Genomic DNA, 26004 nt, shown 5'->3' on the forward strand with positions numbered 1-26004 from the left:
ACCAGAGATGGAAGCCTGGATTGTGAGTGTTCTGGAGACCCTGTCATATGACAAAGATTAAAAGAGAGAAGAGATAGAGACAGTGAAGATGAGATGTAAGAGGGAGGCTGGAGAGCTGTTTTCTGAAATCTTGTGGAGAAAGAATTTGATGAGCCTTGATTTACACTCTTCCAGAAGGCTGAATGGGAGCCAAGAACAAAGTTCCCAGGTGATTATGGGTCCAAGCAGATGGATATTCCCCCTGGCTGGAACTACCCAGGTGTGGGCCAGGCTGCCTCCTGCAGAGGGCCTCCTCCGTCAGAGGGAATGGCCACACAGAGGCTGGACTCCCCACAGGGAGGGGCAGGGGGAGGGGCCCGCACCTTGTGAGGGGTTCAGTCAACAGACCAAGTGCTGACAATACCTGGAAGATTCCAGATTCACTTCTCCCTTCCCCTAGGAGAACAAGTTTTCATGTGACATGAGTCCTCTGAGGCCCTGAGCAAAACTGAAAAGGAAAATTCAGACTTCAACCTCCCTCACTTATCTTTTCAGAATCCTTATCATCTCTGCTTATAAAACTCCTAACACTAACATTCTTGCCTTGGATGTGAGGAAACGAAGATAAGAACTTGCTTTACAGTGTTAATGTCTTACTATGCCAATCCACATTTTGAGAGAGGGTGCCCCAGGAAAGCAATGAGCAAATCTAATGCTGGGTTTACAGCACAGTAGCATTTGAATGGGAAAGTCCTCTTGGAGGTCCTCCCATCAACCAAACAACCAAACGACAGGGCTCAGAACCTCCCTATGCCCAGCATAGTGCTGGTCAGAAAGCATGGGAACTGCATGGGGAGGCAGATGCCTGGGGTTTAAGCCCTACCTCCACCTTACACTGACTTTGTCACTTAAGTCACTTGTTAGTTACTTAGCTTCTCTAAGCCTCATTTTCCTCATTTGTAAAATAGGGTTACTGCCACCCTTCTAGAACACAAACATACAAAGAACAGAGAAAGGAGGTTTGGGGAGACACCGAGGGGAAATATCAGCTCTAGCCCAGGGAGAGGGCTGAGGTGAGCTCTAGGCCAGGCCTGCCCCCTGCCTGGAGCCAGGGTTCCCTCCTGGCTCAGGAGACCCCTCTGTTCTCTCCCATCATCCCGGGCATGCCCAAAGGCCTCTGAACTCATCTCTTCCACAACCACTTCAAGCCCTCCAGAGGATTTCCTCCACCTCAGCCCTTCCCATCCCCAGAGGCATTTACCTGCTTCAGAGGGAGACAGTTCCCATAAACGAAAACCAGCTTAGCCAATTCAGACCCTACACCCTTGGGTTTCTCTATTGCAAATAAAGGGTTTCGTTATTATGTTGCATAGAACTGACTCAGAGCAAATTAAAGCTCATTTCCACAATGACCTGATGACCTTTCTCTTCACAATGATGTGGTAACACAAAAAAGAAATCGGCTAAACTGCAGGACAAAAGACTTTTTTTAACTGAAGTTGACTTACAATATTATATTAGTTTCTGATATACAACATAGTTATTTGATACGTTTATAGATTATACTCCTATAAAGTTATTATAAAATATTGGTTATATTCCCTGTGCTATACATTACTCCTTGTAACTTATTTACTTTATATCCAGTAGTTTGTGTCTCTTAAACCCCTTCACCTATTTTCCCCTCCCTCACCATTCTACCCTCTGATAACCACTAGCTTGTTCTTTGTATCTCTCAGTCTGTTTCTTTTTTGTTACAGTCCTTCAACAAAAGATTTAAGATTTAACTGAGACTCAAGAAAATGGGATCTTTGGAGTTCCCTTTGTGACTCAACAGTAGCAAATCTGACTATTATCCATGAGGATTCAGGTTCGATCCCTGGCCTTGCTCAGTGGGTTAAAGGATCCGGCATTGCAGTGAGCTGTGGTGTAGGTCGCAGATGCAGCTTGGATCTGGAGTTGCTGTGGCTGTGGCATAGGCCTAGCCGGGGAATTTCCATATGCCTCCGGTGCGGCCCTAAAACGCAAAAAAAAATTAAAATGGCATTACATTAAAGAGTAAATTCTTTCAATTGAAGGGCAAGTAATTCCTCTTCAACTGCACTGTTAAACGGAATTTGAAAATAGAAATTTCCTTTACAGTTGCATTTGGGGTCTTGAAAAATGCCACTGGAAATGTAGTTTGAGCTCAGAATATTCATGTGCTACAAACCTGTGTGGTAATGAGGACTCCACTTCTTATTTTAACTTTGGATAGCATGGAAGCCTATGAAAAAGTTAAACATGACTTGTGATTCAAACGATGTTAGTTGTCTTTGAAATAAATTTACCACAGTGTAAGTTTCACATCTAAGCCCTGTTTTCCTTGTAACTTTAGATTGAATTCATTAAGACACATTATTGTCTGACACAAAAGCTAATTTCCAAGGACATCCATGTACAAAAACAGTGGATGAAGATGATTCTTCTCATTCAATAAAAATTTCAATCTCAGCCTTGAACGCAAAACATCACAGTGAAACAAGGCCACCGTTAAGCCATCCAACTGTCATGTGATAGGTCCAGAGAGGGTATTCAGCTTCTATTTCTGACCAAAAAACCACGGAGGTGAGGATGATTAAGTTCCTGAGCAGGAATGAAGTTCACCATTGACACAACCAATTCAATAACATGAAAGCTTCAAGCATTTTCAGGGTATCTGCTGATGAATAACACCATAATTATCGTGCTTTAATCTACATTTCCATGAGCTTGAACATTTTTCCAGCTCAGCCCTTTTCTTCCCCAAATGTATTTTTACTGTCAGTTGTAACAGAGTCTTGCATATTCCACTTCAGGGAGTTAGTATTTTCTCTACCGAAAACATCCTTGTAGGAAGCTGTTCCACACAGACTCATTGCAGAGACTACTTCTTTAGTTATTCCTCAGACAACTGAGCAGTATCAGAAATGTCCATCAACATCGCTGATTAAGAGAAATGCAAATCAAAACTACCATGAGATACCACCTCACACCAGTCAGAATGGCCATCATTAATAAATCCACAAATAACAAGTGCTGGAGGGGCTGTGGAGAAAAGGGAACCCTCCTGCACTGTTGGTGGGAATGTCAACTGGTACAGCCACTATGGAGAACAGTTTGGAGATACCCTAGAAATCTATACATAGAACTTCCATATGACCCCGCAATCCCACTCTTGGGCATCTATCCGGACAAAACTCTACTTAAAAGAGAAACTTGCACCCGCATGTTCATTGCAGCACTATTCACAATAGCCAGGACATGGAAACAACCCAAATGTCCATCAACAGATGATTGGATTCGGAAAAGGTAGTATATATACACAATGGAATACTACTCAGCCATAAAAAAGAATGACATGATGCCATTTGCAGCAACATGGATGGAACTAGAGAATCTCATACTGAGTGAAATAAGCCAGAAAGACAAAGGCAAATACCATATGATATCACTTATAACTGGAATCTAATATCCAGCACAAATGAACATCTCCTCAGGAAAGAAAATCATGGACTTGGAGAAGAGACTTTTGGCTGCCTGATGGGAGGGGGAGGGAGTGGGAGGGATCGGGAGCTTGGGCTTATCAGACACAACCTAGAATAGATTTACAAGGAGATCCTGCTGAATAGCATTGAGAACTATGTCTAGATACTCATGTTGCAACAGAACAAAGGATGGGGGAAAAAACGTAATTGTAATGTATACATGTAAGGACAACCTGCTGTACAGTGGGAAAATTTTTAAAAATATTAAAAAAAATAAAAATAAATAAATAAAGTAAGCTACAAATATATATTAAAAAAAGAAATGAAAAAAAAAATGTCCATCAACTCCCAAGAACCACAGAAAATCACTCAGAAATGTTTGCCCTGTTTATAGCTAAATACTAATGTTGTTTCCTTGCTCCTTTCCAAAACCTAGGCTTTTTTTTTTTTTTTTTTTTTGCTTTTTTAGGGTCACACTCACAGCATATGGAAGTTCCCAGGCTAGGGACCAAATAGGAGCTGCAGCTGCCAGCCTACACCATAGCCACAGCCACGCCAGATCTGAGACGCATCTGCAACCTACACCACAGCTCACAGCAATGCCAGATACCCGATCCTCTGAGCGAGGCCAGGGATTGAACCTGCACTCTCATGGATACTAGTCAGATTTGTTTCCGCTGTACCACAACAGGAACTCCAAGTCTAGACTTCTTAAGCAAATTTTTCTCTGGATGCATTTCTTCACCTGCTGTAACCAAATATGATTTAATTAGCTCAACATAGGTAAAAAGCTTTCTTCACTTGGCTAACAAATGAGCCACTCAGAAATTTATCTTGGTTACAGTCTCGTTTTCATTTTTTGTGAAGAAATTCTATTGTGATGAAATATTTTCTCATTTTTCTTTCTGTTGCTTCCTGTAAGTTGGGGACATTGTGATGAGTGCTTAGTCCGATAACATTGACATAATGTTATTTTCACACACCTATGGTGTCACTGTGTAATAAAGCTTCGCCCTCTAATTCTATAACAACACCAAAAAGAAAAAAAAAAAAAAATCCTTACATCTCACTGTGCCTTACAGGACAATGAAAATTATGGCACTGGAAACACTGTCAAGTTATAACTGCACAACTGCAACTTGTAGCACACCCAGCAAGGGCATGAAGCTGCTGTGGCACCAGTGCAACCACAATGGATAACAAATGAGCATCCTTATGTTCCAATCCGCTATTTATGGACGCTGAAACTGAATTTCGCACCACTTTCATGTCTCATAAAACACTGTTCTACATTCGGTTTTTTTTTTTTTTTATCAGTTAAAAATATAAAAACCGGGAGCTCCCATTGCAGCGCAGCAGAAACAAATCTGACTAGTATCTATGAGGATGCGGGTTCTATCCTTGGCCTCGATCAGTGGGTCGGTGATTCAGCATTTCCGTGAGCTGTGGTGTAGGTCACAGACATGGCTCAGATCCCACATTGCTGTGGCTGTAGCATAGGCTGGGGGCTACAGCTCCAATTGGACCCCTACCCTAGGAACTTCCATATGCCCCAGGTGTGGCCCAAAAAGGAAAAAAAAAAATTATATATATATAAAATTCTTGGCTGCTGGGCTTTGCAAAAACAAGTGGCAGGCATGATGCGGCCCACCACCACCATTTGCCAATCCCTAAACTGGATCACTGTATTTCCTAGAACGGTGTCCTTGTAGTCAGGGCCTCTTGGGGGTCAGAGAAAATGGACCAGACAACGTCCAGCCTCCCCTCTGACCTCAGGATGCACTGAGTGTGTCCCAGACTGTGGACGCTGTACCACAACCATGTTCATGATCCTGGTGAGCATATGAACCCAGCACTCTGCCAGGCATTTGAATGGGATGAGGAAGAAAGTCAGGGATAGAAGAGAGGCATGAAGTAGGAGCTGCTCTCAGGCGGCTGCAGTTGAATTATGAGGAGCAGACTGACACACACAGACACTAACAGAATGAGGCAATTTTTTTTTTTTTTTTGCTTTTTAGGGCTGCACTCTTGGTACATGGTACATGGAAGTTCCCAGGCTAGGGGTCGAATCAGAGCTACAGCTGCCGGCCTACACCTCAGCCACAGCAACTCGGGATACGAGCCACGTCTGCAACCTACATCACAGCTCACAGCAACGCCAGATCCTTAACACACTGAGCAAGGCCAGGGATCGAACCCGCAACCTCATGGTTCCTAGTCGGATTTGTTTCCACTGTGCCGTGATGGGAACTCCAGGATGAAGCAATTTTAACATATACTATTAACAGTGATCAAAGTCCCTTGACTATAGTTGGTGCCTAATAAATATTTGGTGAAAGAATCAATGAGTAAATGATGCACAATATGACGAGCTCTAAACCTAATAAGGTTGTGACCTTAAGCTCACAGTTTCTGGGGTCCCGCTGCCTGGGTTTAAATCTTACTCTGGCTATTCACTACCTCTATGCCCTTAGACAAATTACTCAATGACTTATAGCCTTACTTCCCTATCTGTTAAAGTGAGAGTAATAACATTATTTATCTCATAACCTTGTTGTATCAAATGAGACAATGGATGTAAAGCACTTGGGTCTAAAAAGCTCAATAAAGCTCAATAAATAATATGACCATTAGAGAAGGGAAGGTTACCGGGAGCCTTGCTGAACTAGAGCAGCTACATGGAGAAGGTGGATTTTAAAGGAACATCAGCAGCAAGCAGGAGAAAGGTGAGTGCAAGCATGGGATCAAGGGCACAGCCTGGAAGCTGGGTTTGTCAGGTGGTGTTCAGGAGTCTCAGGTTTCCTGGTGAGTCAGCTTTCAGGGCAATGCTCAAAGGATGAGGATGAGAACAGAGTTGGTTCATGTTAAACCAACAGACAACCAAAAGCACAGCTTGGGGAGCAACAAGGCCCCTTTGAGATTTCTTGCCTGGACTTATGGCCCATCCACTTCCAAAGGCACAGGGCTGGAGGGGGCAGAGCCATGGGAGCCAGCGAGTGACTCTCAGGGGCCCTCTCCCTATGTATGCATCCTTATCACCACCACTGGCAGGAGTGGCCAATGTTTGCTGAGCATCCTTGAGCAGGGCATTGTGCCAGGGAACAAGGCAATAGAAGACATTTTATGATCTCAAAGAGATTATAACTTACCTTAGATAGTACAACAGAGCATGTCACAACTCCAGTAATACCTCTGGTAATAGGAAGTATAGGCCTTGAGGACCAGGATGCCGATCCTGGCACTGCCAACCTGTATGTCATATGGGCCTCCATTTCCATGTTATAAAAAAATCAAATCTGATGCTGTGGTTTTCAAACTGTTTGACTGCAGAATACTTTTCTCAAAGCAAAGCTTAGGATGTTTTAAAGACAACAGCTGTTCACTGAGTGGATATAAGCTACAGAGTCTTTCCCACCAGACCCCCTCACCTCAGCCCCTGGCAGGTTCCAAGGAACACAATTGGAAAATCAGTCAGTTCAGAGTAGGCAGTACTAGTCTGTTGTAACTTGAGGATTCTTTATGATGGTAGATAGTGCTCTGAACCAAAGTGCTATGCAAAGATATGCCCCCCAAACTCAGGTCAGGGAGAGATCAAAGAAGGGCTCAAGGGGTGTTTTATGGAGGGTGGATATTGGAGGACAGGTGGATTTAAAGACATTCAGAGGAGAACAAGACACATGTCAGAGGATTCACCACGGAGAGAAGGTGTGGAGATGGGCCCAGGGCTTAACAATGTCACCATTTAACTAGAGCAGGGGAGTTCGGAAGGGGAGATGGCATCGAAAACAGGAACTAGGTCAGATTATGAAGAATCAGACAGAGGAAGGTGTCCTGCTGCAAGTCCCTGGGGCCACATGACAGTGAGGTCCTGGATACAGAGGACATGGCAATTTATTAAGGTATCTACACTGTGTCCATTGTGGCTATGAGTGACCATCAGCAAACGTCCCCGACACCTGCCACATCCCTTGTCACATACCTGAGCTCTGTTATCATAAAGCCCTATAAGGGAAGAGGTGGGGTCCAAGGGACAGGGGTTGACACCCAAAGCAACTGTGCCCAGATTTCCCAAATAGCAGCCAGCTAGAAACAACGAAGAAACAGAAGTATTGCCACAGGGAAATCTGTGAGGTTTAGCAATGCATTGTGCCAGGTAGATCTCCTAATTCGGGAGGAACTAAAAGCTTTTAAACTATCCCAAGTGTCCTTAATCCTAAAATGCTCTTAATCCTCTGAAACACTCCCTCAACAGCTATTGCGTGGCAACAGCTATTATCCTCATTTAACTGGGAAATAAAGACCAGGGAAGAATCAGTCATGAAGCCCAAGACAACAAGAAAGGTGAGATGCGGAAGGACTCAAAATCTGGGGAGACATTCAACAAGGAAAGGAATAGACCGAAGGCCAGGATAGAGGGTTGGAATTGAGAAGACAAAGGCAGCCACAGGCTTCATCTCTGATGCCATCTAGAGAGGATGGTGCCCTGCTCCGTATTACTACTGCCCCGGAAATGTCCTGACACAGTACCCTCACACTGTGGGGACCTAAGGTCCACCAAGGCATGGGTCCTATCCACCTTGTTCATGGTGTGTCCCCAGTGCCTAATGCTTACTGAGTACACTGGACGGCCTGGGACAGGAGAAACAAGACTCAGACTCACTTGGCTACATGGAAATAACCAGGCAGCTGAGAACAGCCTGGGCCTCTGGCTGGGGCCAGGCAGAAAACTTGACCTCCTTCAGGCCACTCTCACGTGTCACTGTCTCCGAGTAGCCTGCCCCAGCCAACCAATTACAAATCACAACTTGGCCCTGCCCTGACTTCACCAGCCCAGCGCATCCTACCACTTCCCCTACTTCTGTCCATAGTACTTGGTGCCAACCGACACACTACAGGTGTTATTTGTGTGTTTATTGTATTTCTCCCCGTCCTAGGGTGTACAAGCTGTATAAGGGCAGGATTTCCCTGCTGTCACCCTCATTTCTGGAACAGTGGCTGATGCACAGCAGGTTATCAACAACTACTTGTTCAATGAAAGAATGAATTAACCGCTCCCTAACCCACATTTTATGGAGGTCCCCAAACGTTTCAAATGTGAACACCTCCTCCAGGGTTCCCTCCCTGTGTCTCCCACTCCTCAGGACCCACAGGCAGCGTCAATTTCCAGTTTCCCACTCTTTTCTACCATCTATCCCTCATCTTTGCTCTTATTCCTTGCCTGTTATTTTTCTCTATCATTGCACTGGTACTAAAATAGCCAGTCGGAAACCAGCCCTGTGTGCATTTGGTCAAGAGCCAGGCTTTAACAGAAACACCAAGGGTGGTATAAAGGAAAGCTGTGGAAACCTCTGGTGCCAGATGGCTAAAGATGGCACCCAGAGCTTCTGCAAACCTATGAATGGGTTCTTTTTTTTTTTTTTTTTTTTTTTTTTTTTTGTCTTTTTGTCTTTTCAGGACTACACCTATAACATATGAAGGTTCCCAGGCTAGGGGTGAAATCGAAGGGGTAGCCGCCGGCCTATACCACAGACACAGCAACGCAGCAATGTGGGATCTGAGTTGTGTCTGCGACCTACACTATAGCTCATGGCAATGCCGGATCTTAACCCACTGAGCAAGGCCAGGGATCGAACCCATGTCCTCATGGATGCTAGTTGGGTTCGATAACCACTGAGCCATGACAGGGACTCCTGAACGGATCCTTATACTTCATCTAGCATCATTTCTTGGAGCGAGGAGTCCCTCCAAAGGCCTGTTGTATAAAGTAGAACTTCTTTTTCTTAGCTTTCTCAAGCCTTAAGGAATGGGGATTTCATTATTCTGTTTTAAGTGTTTGTGGACATGGAAATGTTCATATAATGTAAGCCTTTCTTGATCTTACAGTCTTCCACTTAACACCTTCCCTGCTGTCACCCTCTCTAAAGAGACTTAATTTTGCTGTTCAGTCATATCAACAAGTATTTACAGAGCACCCATCATAGCGCAGGCATTGTCCTCTGCAGTGGGGCCATAAGGTGCTTACTTTCTAGTAAGCGAAAGAGATAATAAATGAGCAAATTTGGACAGAACCAGATGATGGTGATAAATGCTAAGAAGAATAATAAACCAGAATAAAGGAATAGAGTTAGAAAATGATGACTCGCAGAGTAGGGGCTTGAGGGGGCGGAGGTGGTTTCCACCAGATGGCCAGGAAGTTTTCTTTGTTATGGTGACATTTGAGTAGAGACCTGAATAAAATGAATCAGCAGAAATTGACAGAACCTAATATAAATCAACCCTAATATAAATAAATAAATAAATAAAATGAAGACTCAAACCATGTAACTATCTGTGGGAACAGCATTCCAAGCATTGGGAACAGCAAGTACAGAAGTCTTGAGGTAGGAGATCATTTATCATAACCTTCTTTTTCTAAAATTTTTAATTTCTTGGTTAAGGCATGAAGACCAAAATTTCACTCAACTATTTTAGGGGCTGGTCCACTAAAGATTCTTAATAATGATGATGATAAAATAATCATTGCATTTATTGAGTGCTTATTATGTGCCAGTCACTGCCAGGCTCACTCAGCTCATAAGCACCAGAGTCAGCATTCAAACCCCGGGCTAGCTGGCTCTGGAACCAGGGAGACTGGGAGTAGTCCTGCTCATTTGCAGTAACCTTTCAGCAGCATCTATCATTTGGATCTTCTTTTTATTTATTTATTTATTTATTTATTTATTTATTTATTTATTTATTTATTTTGTCTTTTTGCTATTTCTTTGGGCCGCTCCCGCGGCATATGGAGGTTCCCAGGCTAGGGGTCGAATCGGAGCTGTAGCCCCCAGCCTACGCCAGAGCCACAGCAACGCGGGATCCGAGCCGCGTCTGCAACCTACACCACAGCTCACGGCAACGCCGGATCCTTAACCCACTGAGCAAGGGCAGGGACTGAACCCGCAACCTCATGGTTCCTAGTCAGATTCATTAACCACTGTGCCACGACGGGAACTCCTGGATCTTCTTTTTAATTTATTCCTCCCAAGGATGTGCTTTGTGCCAGCTATTGCACAAGGGAGGGACTCAGAGAGAAATACACAGCAGATGGAACCCTTAGGAGCCCCACAGTTCAGCTGGGAGGAGAGGCACAGACAGCTGGAGTGCCACAGAGAGGCTGAGCGCCACCAAGATGGTGCCACGGCGTGGGCAGAGGAGGCTTCCCAGAGGCAGTGTGGGAATTCCTGAGCCCCCTTCCTGCATCATGTGGACAGCTCAGAGTCCATTGCTCCCTATGGCCAATTTGGGTTGCTTTTAGGAATAGAGGAATAAGTATAACAATAATGTAAAGTTGATCACATGGCAAGTATGGTGCTAAGCCTTTTATAACAGAAAGAAATGTTCAAAGTAGGAGTTCCCGTTGTGGCGCAGTGGTTAACAAATCCGACTGGGAACCATAACATTGTGGGTTCGATCCCTGGCCTTGCTCAGGGGGTTAACGATCCGGCGTTGTGAGCTGTGGTGTGGGTTACAGACGCGGCTCAGATCCTGCGTTGCTGTGGTTCTGGTGTAGGCTGGCGGCTGCAGCTCCGATTCAGCCCCTAACCTGGGAACCTCCATATGCCACGGGAGCGGCCCAAGAAATGGCAAGGAGACAAAAAGGAAGGAAGGAAGGAAGGAAGGAAGGAAGGAAGGAAGGAAGGAAGGAAGGAAGGAAGGAAGAAAGAAAGAAAGAAAGAAAGAAAGAAAGAAAGAAAGAAAGAAAGAAAGAAAGAAAGAAAGAAAGAAAGAAAGAAAGAAAGAGAAAAGTAAAAAAAAGAAATGTTGAAAGTAGCTAACATTTCTCAAGCATCCACTTTGTCTTCACTACACTCTATGCTGTGACAGGGACAAGAGATCCTGCAAAGACCAGCATCTGTGTGTTCACCTTCTAAAGGTCTACTGTGTGATAAGAGAACAGGTGTATTTCAGGTTGGCCTGCCATTATGGACAAGCCTTCATGCATTCTGGGAAGATCGAGGCACAGGGACACTGACATAGACAAGGATTCGATAACAAAAGCAAGCAAAGGCTGGCTTTCCAAAGGAAGTACTCCACGTGAAGCAGAAGCTGCCAATGGCGCGGACACTCCCTTCCCCGAGTGCCCGACACTGGACCCCTGTGCGAGGAGGCACAGCCTGGTGACCAAGACAGGAGAGCCTAACAAGTGAGGGACTGAGCGACCCCTGAATCAGCATCAGCCACATCCACCCTCCGGGCCTCAGTCCTCCCTTCTCAGTCTCAGGGTGAATTCTTCAAGTTTAACGGTGCTGAGCAGCTGGCGGTCTCCAGACGCAGGACTGGAAGTGGTGGAAACGGCCGTCTCCCCTTCCCTGCAAGATGCATTGCTCCCTGCAACGAAGCCTGAGCCTTACCATTGATGCTACGTGGCTATGGGAATGTATTGTGAAGGGCCAGGTTATGGCAAAGGTGAGACTGTTGCTTAAAACAGATCCTCTAAAATGGTTTCCCTTCCACAGTCCATACCTTCAAGAGTCCAAGGAAGTGGCTCAGAGAGTCGCCTCACAAAGTTCCTCCACTGCTTCTAACAGGGTAATTTAGGGAAGCATTTCACCACGTGGGTGGCTAAGATATTAAATCATGAGAGTAATTAATCCTTGCCCATCAAGTGCTTGAGCTCCTGACACATTCTGTAAACGGAGGCCCAAACAGACTCGGCAGGGCACCCCAGTTGGTCAGGGCCTCTGAGGCCTTGGCAAGTTTCCAAAGGCGATGATATCAGCAAAGACACCTCGGAAGGGAAGGAGAACACCCACGGACCGCACCCTCCCCTGTGGGGTGCTGCATGACACACTCTCACACTCAAGCTCATTTAATTCCTACCACAATCCTGAGCAGAACTGGGGTTCCCTGCTTGACCCCTGGACCCTTATCTTTTCTGCCTAGTGTTGGCTACAGTATATATGTGTGCGTGACTAGGTCACTTTGATGTACAGTAGAAAATTTGCAGAACAGTGTAAACCAGCTATAATGGAAAAAATAAAAATCATTTTAAAAAGATAAAATAAAATATTGGGGGGAAAAAAAAGAGCAGAAAATAGTCTCAAGACAAGAAAGACAATCCCATGTCATACACCTGTATTAAAACATTGTGATTCTAGCCATTGCTTTACTAATGAATTTTTGTGTGACCCTGTGTGACTTTGTAAAAACCACATGCTCTTTCCTGAGTCTAAAATCTTCCCTTTTCAGAGGTGGGAAGGCTCTGGGTACTGGAAACTTCCTGTCCTATAGAACCCGAGGGGCTCCAGTCCTTCCAGAAGGCAAGGAACCTCCCTGCACTCACCTCCTCAGGGTGAGTCAGGCCCCAGAGCCCCCTGCTGAGGGAACCTCTGCCTCTCCTTTTGCACACCAACAGAAGCAGGCTGGCACCTGCACAGATCAATAAAGGGGAGGTGCTCAGAGAGGCAGCCAGGCTTCTACTGACTTTGAGCAGACTGGGCAACATGTCACAACAAAATTCTCCCTCTGCTGCCACTTTTCCTTCCCCAATCTGTGAACTGCGGCCACTCTCCTCTCTGCTCCTGGGACAGGAAGGTGCTGCTGTTTCTGGATGCTGCATGAAGCTAATGATTTCTTTCCTGCAGGGTAACTGCCACGTGGACCATCTGTGACCACAATAAAGAGGTAAGAGATGAAAGGGAGATGAGAAGGCAGAACTCTAATGGCACAGTGATGTGGTAACCGAGCCAAGTCATGGCTGGGCACACAGAAGGGTGTGAGGCTGCTGGGGCATAGGCATTGGAGCCAAGGGAGAGACAGCACCTGTCTGGGCTAGTCCTGCTGTGGGGGAAGAATTAATGAAGATGAAATGCTGCTTCTCTCCCAACTCTAGCCCCCAGCTCTGCCATAACCTCTTCTTAGAATCCTTTTCATTGTTAACAGGTCTGTCTTTCTTACCGAATGTTTCTTAAGAGGATAAATGAAAAAAATGAATGAATGAATCAGATCATCAATGAAGAAAACATGGGCTTGGCCTCGAACCCCTCAAGCTTCCCTTCTTATTTCCTGACTATGCCAAGAATTTGTTAGGTGGACGTGACAGGTAGGTGTATCATTCAAGTGTTGACTGCCCTCATTTTGGGGACTAGGTAATAAATCATAGAGGATTGGGGACAACATCCCTCCTAATTCCCAGATAATCCCCACCAAAGAAAGCCCCTAGGCCATCCCCTAGTGACCTCTGAAACTCCTCGGTGCTCTGTTGGCAAAGGCACAGAAGGATTATTCCCCTTACCAAAGCCTTTGCACCTCCTGCTTTTCTCTCCCCACTCCCTTAGGACCCTGATCCAGCATCCTACTTCTCCTGACAGCCGAGGGAACGAGACGCAGGCAGGAGTTTCCTGGAGACCATGGAGAGTCTGTTCCCTCGGGAGCATTGGGATTGACACCTGTCAAAGATGGCCTGGGCCCCGACCACCTTGGGTGGACTCAGGGCAAGATGACCTCTGGAGCCCTGATAAGTCTGACTCACAGCCAACACCGCCTTCAGCTTGCCTGACTCAGGACTCTCCATGCACATGCTGCCCAGTGTCACAGACGCACTCATCTATTGGTGAGAGCTGTGGCTCCAGGGCTGGGCCTCGGATCCCACCTTCCCAGCTAGGCCTGGGAAATGGAGCATCCAGCTATTTCTAGGGAAACTAAAACTGCTCCTCTGGTCTTTCTCTGTTTAAATCCCTCAAGATGCTAGCAGTCATTCATTCCCCAGACCCTGTGAAATTACGATAGCCCACCCTCTGCCCAGCTTACCAACCCTTCCCCCTTCCCCATGCTGTGTATAGTAGTCACAAAGTATTGTCTTTATCCCCAAGAGCCAAACCACAAACAAGCTCAAAATCCCAAATCAGAGCTCCCCATGGAGCACAGACTTGCAAAAGTGGAAGTTCATCAGTTCAGCCATGCACAGGGGACCTAGCACTGTGGCAGGACATATGGGGGCATCCAAAGAGGGGAGACCAAGGTCTCTGTTCTCGGAGAATGCACTGTCTCATTCAGAGGAAAGAAGTCTACATAGGAAACAGCAGAAAGTACTAAAAGACCACAGGAAATCGAGGCTGAGCTGGATGTTTCAAAATCCCACTCTAAATGGGGCACAGGAGTCAGAGAAAACCACACACTCTCACAGCTAAAAAACACCTATCTTCGGAGTTCCCATTGTGGCGCAGTGGTTAACGAATCCGACTAGGAACCATGAGGTTGCGGGTTCGGTCCCTGCCCTTGCTCAGTGGGTTAACGATCCGGCGTTGCCGTGAGCTGTGGTGTAGGTTGCAGACGTGGCTCGGATCCCGCGTTGCTGTGGCTCTGGCATAGGCCGGTGGCTACAGCTCCGATTCAACCCCTAGCCTGGGAACCTCCATATGCCACAGGAGCGGCCCTAGAAAAAACAACAACAACAACAAAAAAATGCCCTCGGGGACCACAGACCTATCCAGGTAGGCACCCAGTCATAGCTTCCAATCCATCCCTCGTTTATAGATAAGGAAGGAAACTGAGTCACCAAGTGGAAACAACTTTTCCAAGTTCACAGTGCAACCCAAGGGCCGCTAATTCTCGGTCCAAGGGCTCTCTGGGGCATCAAGGTGAGGGGCTGAGAAACGCTGCAGGGGAATTATTGTTACGCTTAGTGACATGTCAGACAGAAAAATGCTAATATATGATCACTTACATATGAAATCTGAAAAATAAAATCTGGACGAGATCTGACTGTTCTTGAAAGGGGAACAGGAGAATGCTGAGCATTGATTTCCACATACACACATTCCCCAAATTTATCTCTTCCCATCCTGATGGAGCTGAGTGAGGGGGTGGAAGGGTTGGGGTGAGGGAACTGAAAACACTGATGGGACCTCAAAGGAACTGCTGGTAATATCTAAAATACAATTGAGGAGTTCCTGTCATGGCTCAGTGGTTAACAAATCTGACTAGGAACTATGAGGTTGTGGATTCGATCCCTGGCCTAGCTCAGTGGGTTAAGGATCCGGCATTGCCACGACCTGTGGTGTAGGCCACAGATGAGGCTCGGATCTGGGGTTGCTGTGGCTCTGGCGTAGGCCAGCAGCTACAGCTCCGATTGGACCCCTAGCCTGGGAACCTCCATATGCCGTGGGTGCAGCCCTCGAAAAGACAAAAAGACGAAAAAATAAAAATAAAAATAAAATACAATTGCAACTTCACAGGAAGCATGTTTATCTACCTTCCCCGCCCCATTTCCTCCACTCCCACTTTACCTCAAGACACATTCTTCTGGTCAACAAACATTTATCGGGTGTCTACTACTGTGGGTTCCTTGGTGGCTGCTGGGCTCCAAGGTTGCACAAGACCCCTGGGAGGTGCAGAGCCTCAGCAATAACTTGCCCCTGCCTAGCTGCATCTTAGCAAGCTGGTTAGGCCTGTTGGCATCCTCAAGTCAAGGCCTTTAAATCAACAATCTCTCTCCAGAAAGTTTTGTAAAAACAACTCAAAACGGTTTGGCAGTTCCTCAGAAAGTTACATAGAGCTATCATATGACCCAGCAACTCCACCCCTAGGTGCATGCCCCAAAGAACCGTAAACATATGTCCACAGAGAAACTTATACACAAAATGTTCACAGCAGCATTATTCATACTAGTCAAAAGGTGTTAACAACCCAGATGCCTATGGACAGATGGATGGATAAACCACATGCAGTCTATCCATACAGTGGAATATCAGCCTTAAAAAGGAACAAAATACTGATACGTTACACATCGCCGAATCTTGAAAACATGCTAAATGAAAGAAGCCAGTCAAAAAAGGCCTCATATTGTTAAGATTCCATTTATATGAAATGTCCAGAATAGGCAAATCTGTAGAGACAGAAAGTAGATTAAAAGTTGCCAGGACATGGTAGAGGGCAGAATTGGGAATGACTGATGATGGACACAGAGTTTCCTTGAGAGGGATAAAAATATTCTAAAACTAGATTTTAGTGATGGTGACATAATAATAAAAAACACTAAACTGTATACACAAAACGGGTGAATGGTATGCTATGTTAATTGAATTATATCATATTTTTAAATTATTATTTATCTTATTTTATTTTATTTTATTTTTTTGCTTTTTAGGGCCACACCTGCAGCACATGGAAATTCCCAGGCTAGGGGTCAATTTGGAGCCATAGCTGCTGGCCTACACCACAGAAATAGCAACCCAGGATCCAAGCCACGTCTGTAGACCCATGCCACAGCTCACAGCAACGCCGGACCCTTAACCTACTGAGTGAAGCCAGGGATCGAACCCATATCCTCATGGATCCTAGTCCAGCTCGTTAACCACTGAACCATGAAGGGAACTCCGAATTACATCATCATAAAGTTCTTCAACAAAAAGAAAACAAAGCCCTCAGAAACCTGACCTAAATGATCCACATTCCATGCCATGAGGTTGACTTTGAAGACATCTGTTTCGGTGTGTAGCATTATTAAACATGTTCTAGGAAGTACCTAAAATTCCACGGGCTGTGCTCAGCAATGACTTCTGACGCTTTCCAGGTCATTTCATTGGGGGTGGGGGAGGGGCGATGGAAATAACCTGAGACATTGGAGAGGGGAGAATGATGGGATCGTCTACCCAAAAACAAATCCTGGGGAGTTCTCTGGTGGTCTAATGTTAGGATTGAGTGCTTTCACCACTGCAGCCCAGGTTTAATCCTGGTCTTGGTAACTGAGATCCCACATCAAGCTGCCGCATGCTGTGGCCAAGAAAAGAATATATACATATATATGCATATACATATATATTCTAAAAACAATAACAACAAATGCTATAGTAGAAGAGAAGGCTGGGCTACTGGCTACAGGGAAGCCCAGCACCAGACTAAATCCTGTGCACAAGACCTCCAGGAACCCAGACCTCCTGTCTTTGGCTCATAACACATTTTTTGACAAGGTTAAAATACTGCTGAAGCTAGTGTTACCTTAAAAAACCACTGACTGTCAAAGATGTCATTAATAGGGAAAATGGCCTATAATTAACAGAAGGATAATTCATCTTCAAGGAAAAATTTTTAAATGAGAACTTGTTCAGATGATAACAAATGACCTTTCAATATCAAGAAATCTCAAAGAGTTTATGTCTATTAATTAGTCCCACTTTTCTGCAGGGAAGGCGTTTATTTGCCCCATCTGCAGTTTATCTACTTGTATAATGCCAAAGGGCTAAGCAGGAATGGAGAGCTTGCTGCAGGATTACAATGGGGACTGTTTTGGGTTTCTTTTCCAAACCAGTGCCACAGCAGTGACCCGAACCACAACAGTGACAATGCTGGATCCTTAATTGCTAGGCCACCAGGGAACTCCACATAGGGGGTCCTTTGTAATATAACAACCATCCTCTGGATCCTGCAGCTTTCTTTTTTTTTTTTTTTAAGGGCCGCATCCATATGAAGGTTCCCAGGGTAGGAGTCGAATCAGAGCTGTAGCTGCTGGCCTACACCACAGCCACAGCAATGTGGGATCCAAGCCACATCTGTGACCTTCACCACAGCTCATGGCAACACTGGATCCTTAACCCACTGAGCAAAGCCAAGGATCAAACCCACATCCTCATAGATATTAACTAGTTGGGTTCGTTACCTCTGAGCCACTATGGGAACTCTAGATCCTGTGGATTTCATCTCACTAAATAAGCACTCAACATCTCGAAAGAATGAAAAAGTAAGCCTACGAGTCCCATGATAATTATCCTTAATGATTTGGTTAAAATAGGACAAGGAGACTCCCTGAAAACTCTATTAACTCAAAATAGTACCTGTCACACCTACTGGGCACATCTGCATCCCAAAAGAAATGGACAGGAAAGGCTTACTATGGGAACTGTAGGAAATGGACAATAGAAGGAACTTCTTCAGTGTCGTTCTGTCAACTACAAAGGCAGAAGGTGCTTTTTCTGTGTAGGTTTTATTTTTATAAGTATAAGCATCTATCTGTCTCCCCCAGTAAATAATAAGCTCCTTCAGTGTTGGAACCATAGGTACTAGAGAAGCATAGGAAAACAATAAATATTTGACTGGTTAAGCATCAGGAGGTTCTCATTTCAAGGTTGGATTCCTTCACAGAATGTCATTAGGAAGTTTCTTTGTTATTACTCACTTCAGCTCCTGTGGAAAGCTACTTCTCTCCCTGAGGAGTGGGCGATCACCAGTCCTGTTCCAACAGAAACAGTATAATATAGACGTTGCAAACAAGGGCTTTAGAATTAGGAAGATATGGGTTTAAACCCCAGCTCAGCCTTTGCAAGCTGCATGACCTGGAGCAAGTTTTTTAATCCCTCTTTGAACCTCAGTTGTCTTGTTTGAAAATTGATGACAGTATTCCCTGCCTAATGGAGATGTCGTGGAATTAAATAAGATGTCATATATAGCATGCTTAACACAGAGCCTAGTGTAGCTTAAAAACATCTTGTCTTTGAGGCCACAGGTCAACCTTCCAACATGAATGTAAAATAAAAGCAGCAAAACACATGGAAAAACAATGAACAAAAACAGAATTGGTCCTCATGCAATTTACAAATGCTAACAGAATGCCATAATCGCCCTCCCAGTTTTCCACAGAGGAAGACTGAGGAACACAAAGTCCTTAGCCTTTTATCAAATTCATGAACAGGGCAAAGTTAAAATATAAGCTCAAAAGCTCTTGCTAGCACTGAGACTGGCATCAAAGCATCTTAGAGTGTTAACGCCAAAAGAAAGTTTGGAGATCATTTCAACCACCTCCTTTTGTAGATAAAGAAACTCAAGGCCAAGAGGTGAAGTGATTTGCCCCAAATTACCCAGTCTATTCCGTGACTTCTTTAAATATGTCTTATTTCTAGTCCCTGCATGTGGAGGTTCCCAGGCTAGGGGTCAAATTGGAGCTGTAGCTGCCAAGCCTACACCAGAGCTATAGCAACTCAGGATCTGAGCCACATCTGGGAACTACACACACCACAGCTCATGGCAATGCCGGATCCTTAACCCACTGAGTGAGGCCAGGGATGGAACCCGAAACCTCATGGTTCCTAGTCAGATTTGTTAACCACTGCGCCACAACGGGAACTCCTCATGTTCCTAGGTTTTCTAACACTCAGCATTTCTCATGTCTTGCAGCTCGTATTCAAAATCTTTCTCTATGTGAAACCACTTTATTCCAATCAGACCAAGATCTCTCTACACTTTTGTGATTCCACTGCAGAATCCTGAGTGCATGCTAACAATAGCAGGTGTCATCACTAATAACTGGCTGATGTATGGACTCAGGAAAAAGTCCAACCAGGGATCTAGATGTGAGACAAATTAGAAAGTAGAGGTAAATCTATATTCTTTTGCATTTTACAAAAGATTTTCAAATGCCTCCATAATTCAATGGAATTATGTTTACTCCACATTTACTAAGAATCTCCTATCTTAAGACACCACTGGTATGTCGTGGGTGCGGAGATGGGGAATAAATGGAGGCCCAGGTCTCTGATAGCATCTCTCTCTCTCTCTTTTTCTTTATTTTTGGCTGCCCCGCAGCACATGGAATACCCAGGCCAGGGATCAGAACAAGCCGCAGTCTCGACTTAGCAGTGTCAGATCCTTCACCTACTGTGCCGGGCTAGGGATCAAATCTGAGTCCCAGCACTCACAAGATGCCACCAATCCCCTTGCACTACAGCGGTAATTCCTCTGGCAGCATCTCTATTCACAGCTATCATAAGCTTCCACATTATGCTTCAATTCTAACTTTTTAGCAAGACCTTCAAAGGCTCCAAGGGTGGCAGCTTCACCATCATCACACCCCTCCCCAAAAGTGGTCATGTATCTAGTTCTCCCTCTAGCCTGCAGAGCTGTCATGTGGGAAAAAAATTTTAATAAGTCAACAGATTAAAATACACACATCTATGGAGTTCCCGTCATGGTGCAGTGGTTATTGAATCCAACTAGGAAACATGAGGTTGTGGGTTTGATCCCTGGCCTTGCTCAGTGGGTTAAGGATCTGGCATTGCCGTGAGCTATGGTGTAGGTCGCAGTTGCAGCTCGGATCCCGCATTGCTGTGGCTGTGGTGTAGGCCGGCGGCTACAGCTCCGATTCAGCTCCTAGCCTGGGAACCTCCATATGCCGCAGAAGCGGCCCTAGAAAAGGCAAAAAGACAAAAAGAATAATAATAACAAATAAACAAATAAAATACACATACCTAACTACACAAGAAAGACAACCTAAAATCTCCAGGAACTATACCCTGGCTATATACCTAGACTCTCTAGTCCCTGCTTCAACAGATTTCCGTGAAGTGACTATATTAGTACCCTTCTTTGGTGTGATTTGACCATTGGCCTCCATTAGTCTTGGTAAGTGACACATGTTAAGGATGAATTTAACTTGCACCTCTGTCTTTTGGGACCCCCTGCTGCATGCATGTACACACACACTCCCCTAATTAAATGGGGCTGGGACTTGAACAGTGTCACCTACTCTAATGACAAACAGGTTCATGAGCAAATGGGGGAAGTAAATAAATCGAACGGTCTGCAGAGGGAGAGGTCAGGCTGGGCTGAGCTGGGCTGGGCCCAGAGTGATTCAAGCTCCACCACAGAATGGGTGTCTCCGGATGGTCTAGTAGAACAATTAAAATCCCTATAAATAGGATGGGTTTTCAGGTGTCCAGTATCCTCACTGACTTCTGAATCTTCTGCTCATACCTCCTTAAGCAGGTAAGACATCCATGGTGAAGCAACGGCAGGATCCATGAGGCTCTTGATGGGGGCTGTGATGTGCTGGGCTGGGGAGGTCAGAAACTACTCCCTGTATCCTTGAGTAGCCACGAGTACCTTCCTGCTTCCTTTTTTGGCTCTATCTGGGAATATAATGATAGCTAGGGTGGCTGACTTCTGAATCTGTAAAATATATATGCTGTTGTTTCAGTGTGTCCTAGGCATTCCAAAACTGAGGGCTAATACTCTTGATGGATAGCTTAGTCTCCCATAGAGGAGAATTTGACTTCTGTGCAAGTTAGGGAAGATCCAAGAATTTAGGGCTCATCAGGGCCAAGGCCCTGAACCATGAGGCCATAATAATATTCAAACCTCACTGCAATAAATGGCCACAAGGGACTCAGCTTTTCCCATGCAAGTCATCATTTGCTACTTATCCTTATAGGCATCACTGCATGCTTTTGGAAGTTCAATGTGCTTTGCAGTTAGGACTTCAGTTTGGAGGCCCGTAAACTCAGTAACTGGAATTTTCACACCATAGAAAAAAGAGCATTGAGACCACAATCTCAAAAGATTCCAGCTTTCCAGCATGGCCAATGTGAACCTGGCTGATTGTACACATTTCCTCTCCTCTGTGCAGTAATATGGCTTGCTATTTTTATCTGTAACAGTTTGTTTATTCACTGACTCTTCAGGCCAGAAGCACTTGCTAGAATTTGGCCTCCCAGAAATCTTCCTTGGTCCATGAAGCTAGCTTCTTCCCCACCTGAGCAAGGCTGTTAAGAAGACTGTGGCCTCATCAGTAGTGCCCTCTTCTATGTGCTAGTCGTTGGTAGAAAATGATGCCTTACCGTACTGGCTTCCGGCCCAACCTCTATGGCCTTCCTGATCTCTCTTCTTTTTTATTCTATTATGAGAATTTTAATTAAGCAAGTCCCACCTGAAATAGTAGGTGGAGCATGTAGAACACCAACCATATATATATTTTTTTTTTTTAAGAAATTACCTCTTTTTATTGGGCGGCACATAGTTTGCACCGTTCTTCCACTGCAGCACGTGCTATCTGGAGCCTGACTGTGGGTCAGAGGGAGTAAAGGGTACGGCTAACAAGGAGCTTTGTCACCTCCTCAGCTTCTTTCCCTGACCAAGAGGGGCCAGCTTCCCTCTGGAAATACTGTCTCCTGGTCTTCAATGTAAGTTCAGATGAACATATTATTTCTTCTTTTAGGTTCCTTCATCTTTGCTAAAATGGCTCAACTCCTGAACAGCATACTCACTGTGATCGAGGTGTTCCAGAAATATGCCAAAGGGAAAGGGGACTGTACCTCACTGTGCAAGAAGGAGTTGAAGCAATTGCTCTTGGCTGAGTTTGGAGACATCCTCCGGGTAAGATCCTCAGACTCTGGGCTCCACGGAGTCAACTGTGAGTTACACTGACACCTGCATCCAGGACTTCATGATTTTTGTTTTATTTGGTCATGCTCCACCCTGTAACTAGAAGAATTTCAGGAAGCTCCTTAGTCATCCACTCCCAGCACATAGACATGTATGCATAGGCATGATCACAAACACACACAAACACACACACACACACACACTCACACACACACTCACACATACACCCCTCCTTGTATCTGAGCTTGAACAGGAGAGAGTACTACTTCAAACTGGGAGTCATTTCGCACAAGAAAATCTGAGATTTGGATCTTGATATCTATACTTTAGTGCTGTCCACCCATCTCATTCATTCAATAGAGTTGCTGAGCATGTACTCCATACCAGCACCATCCTGGACACTGGGGATACAAACAGGAATAAAACCAGCTTAATTCCCTCCAGGATCTCACAGTGTGGTTGGGAAAAAAGTAGATGAACAACCACTTACAATATAGCATGTGATGGGATGGGATAACTTTCTGAAATAATTCAAAGTAATTACTAATGAGGCTGATTTTAAATAAGTGTATCTACTCCCTGTTGTCATACTCCCACTGGTCCAGCAAAGGATGAGGTTCTGAGAACCAGGTGATCCAAGACTAGAAGCCTAAGCCACTTCTATCAAAGATGGTTTATAGAGGACTAAATGGACTGGGGCATAGACACTGGCACACATCTTAGTATCCATAGAAGAACATCTGATTTTGCTGTGGTTTTTTTTTTAATCTTCTCACAGAGACCAAATGACCCAGAGACTGTGGAAACCATCCTGAGCCTCTTGGATAAAGACAGAAATGGACATGTGGATTTTCATGAATATCTCCTATTGGTGTTCCAACTGGCCCAAGCCTGCTATCACAAGCTGGATAAAGAGTTATGCAGAGATAGAACCTCCCAGCAAGAAGGGGAGCATGAGGGAAAACAAGACCATAAGTTTCCAGGAAATACTGAGAGACAACACAGGCAGAGTCAGGAGGGAGAAAGGCAGGATTACCACTGTAATCAATCTGAGAGACAAAACCAGGACAACTACCAGGATCAGTCTGGGAGGCAAGATAGGGGCTCCAGCTCTGGTCAGTCTGAGAGGCAAGACAGGGACTCCCACTGTGGTCAGTCTGGGAGACAAGACAGGGACTCCCACTATGGTCAGTCTGGGAGACAAGACAGGGACTCCCACTACGGTCAGTCTGAGAGACAAGACAGGGACTCCCACTACGGTCAGTCTGGGAGACAAGACAGGGACTCCCACTATGGTCAGTCTGGGAGACAAGATAGGGACTCTTGCTATGGTCAGTCTCAGACACAAGGTCAGGACTCCAGCTCTGATAAAAAACTGAGCCATACATTTGGCAGTGGCAAGCCTAAAGGACAAGGATATGTCTTTGCCTTAAATCAGTGTGAGAAACAACTTCAGGATTCTCATTATGGCCAATCTGATAAGCTTGGGCAACAGTCAAGCTGTGGCCAGTCTGGAAGACTGGGAGAGGACTCCTCCAGCCACACAAACCAACAGGAATCAGGCTCTTATTATGAGCAATCTGAGAGGCTGGGTCAGGAATCAGGCCATGGTAGGAGAAATAGGCAAGAACTGGGTTCTCATTATGGCCAGACAGACAGACAAGGCCAGAGTTCTCACTATGGTCAGTCAGACAGAGAAAGCCAGAGCTCTCACTTTGGCCAGACAGAGAGACAAGGCCAGAGCTCCTGCCATGGCCAGATAGATAGACAAGGCCAGAGTTCCCACTATGGCCAGACGGACAGACAAAGCCAGGGTTCCCACTATGGCCAGACAGATAGACAAGGCCAGAGTTCTCACTATGGTCAGACAGATAGACAAGGCCTGAGCTCTCAATATGGCCAGACAGAGAGACAAGGCCAGGGTTCCCACTATGGCCAGATAGACAGACAAAGTCAAGGTTCCCACTATGGCCAGACAGATAGACAAGGTCAGAGTTCTCACTATGGTCATACAGACACACAAGGCCAGGGTTCCCACTATGGCCAGATAGACAGACAGAGCCAGAGCTCTCATTATGGCCAGACAGATAGACAAGGTCAGAGTTCTCACTATGGTCAGACAGACAGACAAGGCCAGGGTTCCCATTATGGCCAGACAGATAGACAAGGTCAGAGTTCTCACTATGGTCAGACAGACAGACAAGGCCAGGGTTCCCACTATGGCCAGACAGAGAGACAAGAGCAGACCCGTCATAGACGAGACAAGCAAACCCATGAAGATGAGCAGACCCGTCAGAGACGAGACAAGCAAACCCATGAAGAGGATCAAAACTGTCAGCAACGACAGGATAGGCAAACCCATGAGGATAAAGAGAGGTATCAAGGGTCCCAGGATCAACAGTCCCATAGGACCCAGCAAGGCCGTGCTAACAGAGAAAAATTCCACATGAATGAGGAAGGCCAGAGTCGAGGTTCCCAGGGAAGACACAGTGACCTGGCCTTCCATCCAACCCAGAGCACTGAGAGACCCCAAAGAAGAGAACAAGGTATAAGCCACCCTACCAAGGCAACTCTTTCTCCCAACCCCTTCTACGAATATGTACTAGAGCAGAGACAGGGTCAGCACTAGGCTGCGCGTGCACCAGAGTCAGAGCAACAAGAAGCCAAGGAAGAAATCTACGTGTCAAGTTCATCCTTACTTCTGTTTAAGAGATTGAAAATGTATGTTTTAAATCTCTCTTCTACTCTATCTATCTGCAAAAATGTTTGGGGGACTAATATACACTTTCAGGGCATTTCAGCTCTCTGAGCAGCATTTCCAGGGTGTTTGGGTTGGGTGAAATCTGAGGGGTAAATTGGGTAAAATAATCAGATCCCAATTTTGATTAATTTGGGGATTTAAATCATTTCCTGGTTTTCCCTCCTGTAGGGGGACATGATTGTATCACTGAAAGGTAGAAATTTCTCCCGAAAGTTCAGAAATAGGAAAGGTATTCTGAAGCTATACATTGCAGCCTGAGGAAGGGACACATGGATTTTACTAAGCTCCTGTGGATGAACCATTAGAAACTGCAAACCTCGTAGTCTACACTAAAATGAAACACAATGAGAAGCTGCTAGGAGATGTCCACGACACCCAGCACACCCACATTTCTACCCCTACCAGAAGGACTGGTCACTGAGCTTTTATCAGCAGAGCTGAATGGACTGATTCCAGCTTGATGCCTTCCTAGTTTCTGATCACGCAAATCAGAGAGACAGCATATGTCATCTGTTTGCAGATTCCAATGAGCCAACACTGTCAATCTATAGCTCCTGGAGCCTGAAAACCTTTCACAAGAAAATCTATGGAACTGTACTAAAATACCCAATAAATGATTGGTGAGCATTA

General features: G+C 45.3%; 1 protein-coding gene and 1 long non-coding RNA gene across 3 annotated transcripts in view; one reads left to right on the forward strand and one right to left on the reverse strand.

Moving 5' to 3' along the window:
• Nucleotides 21174–25999, forward strand: RPTN (repetin). 2 transcript variants are annotated; one of them, XM_021089840.1, is made up of 3 exons: nucleotides 21174–21218; nucleotides 22447–22604; nucleotides 23392–25999. In XM_021089840.1, exons 2-3 carry the CDS (start codon nucleotides 22467–22469, stop codon nucleotides 25240–25242), a joined length of 1989 nt encoding a protein of 662 aa, XP_020945499.1. In that variant the 5' UTR covers nucleotides 21174–21218; nucleotides 22447–22466; the 3' UTR covers nucleotides 25243–25999. The 2 variants fall into 2 exon arrangements, with proteins under 2 accessions (XP_020945499.1, XP_020945498.1); XM_021089839.1 differs by lacking the exon at nucleotides 21174–21218 and having other exon boundaries at nucleotides 22403–22604.
• The window catches only part of LOC106510155, a 52980-nt gene continuing 49556 nt past the window's right edge, over nucleotides 22581–26004 (reverse strand). Inside the window, exon 3 of the long non-coding RNA XR_002343436.1 lies at nucleotides 22581–22712. This is a non-coding gene — a long non-coding RNA (uncharacterized LOC106510155). The remainder of the gene's footprint in view (nucleotides 22713–26004) is intronic.

This window comes from Sus scrofa, chromosome 4, assembly GCF_000003025.6.
Source record: "Sus scrofa isolate TJ Tabasco breed Duroc chromosome 4, Sscrofa11.1, whole genome shotgun sequence".
Lineage (NCBI taxonomy): Eukaryota > Metazoa > Chordata > Mammalia > Artiodactyla > Suidae > Sus > Sus scrofa.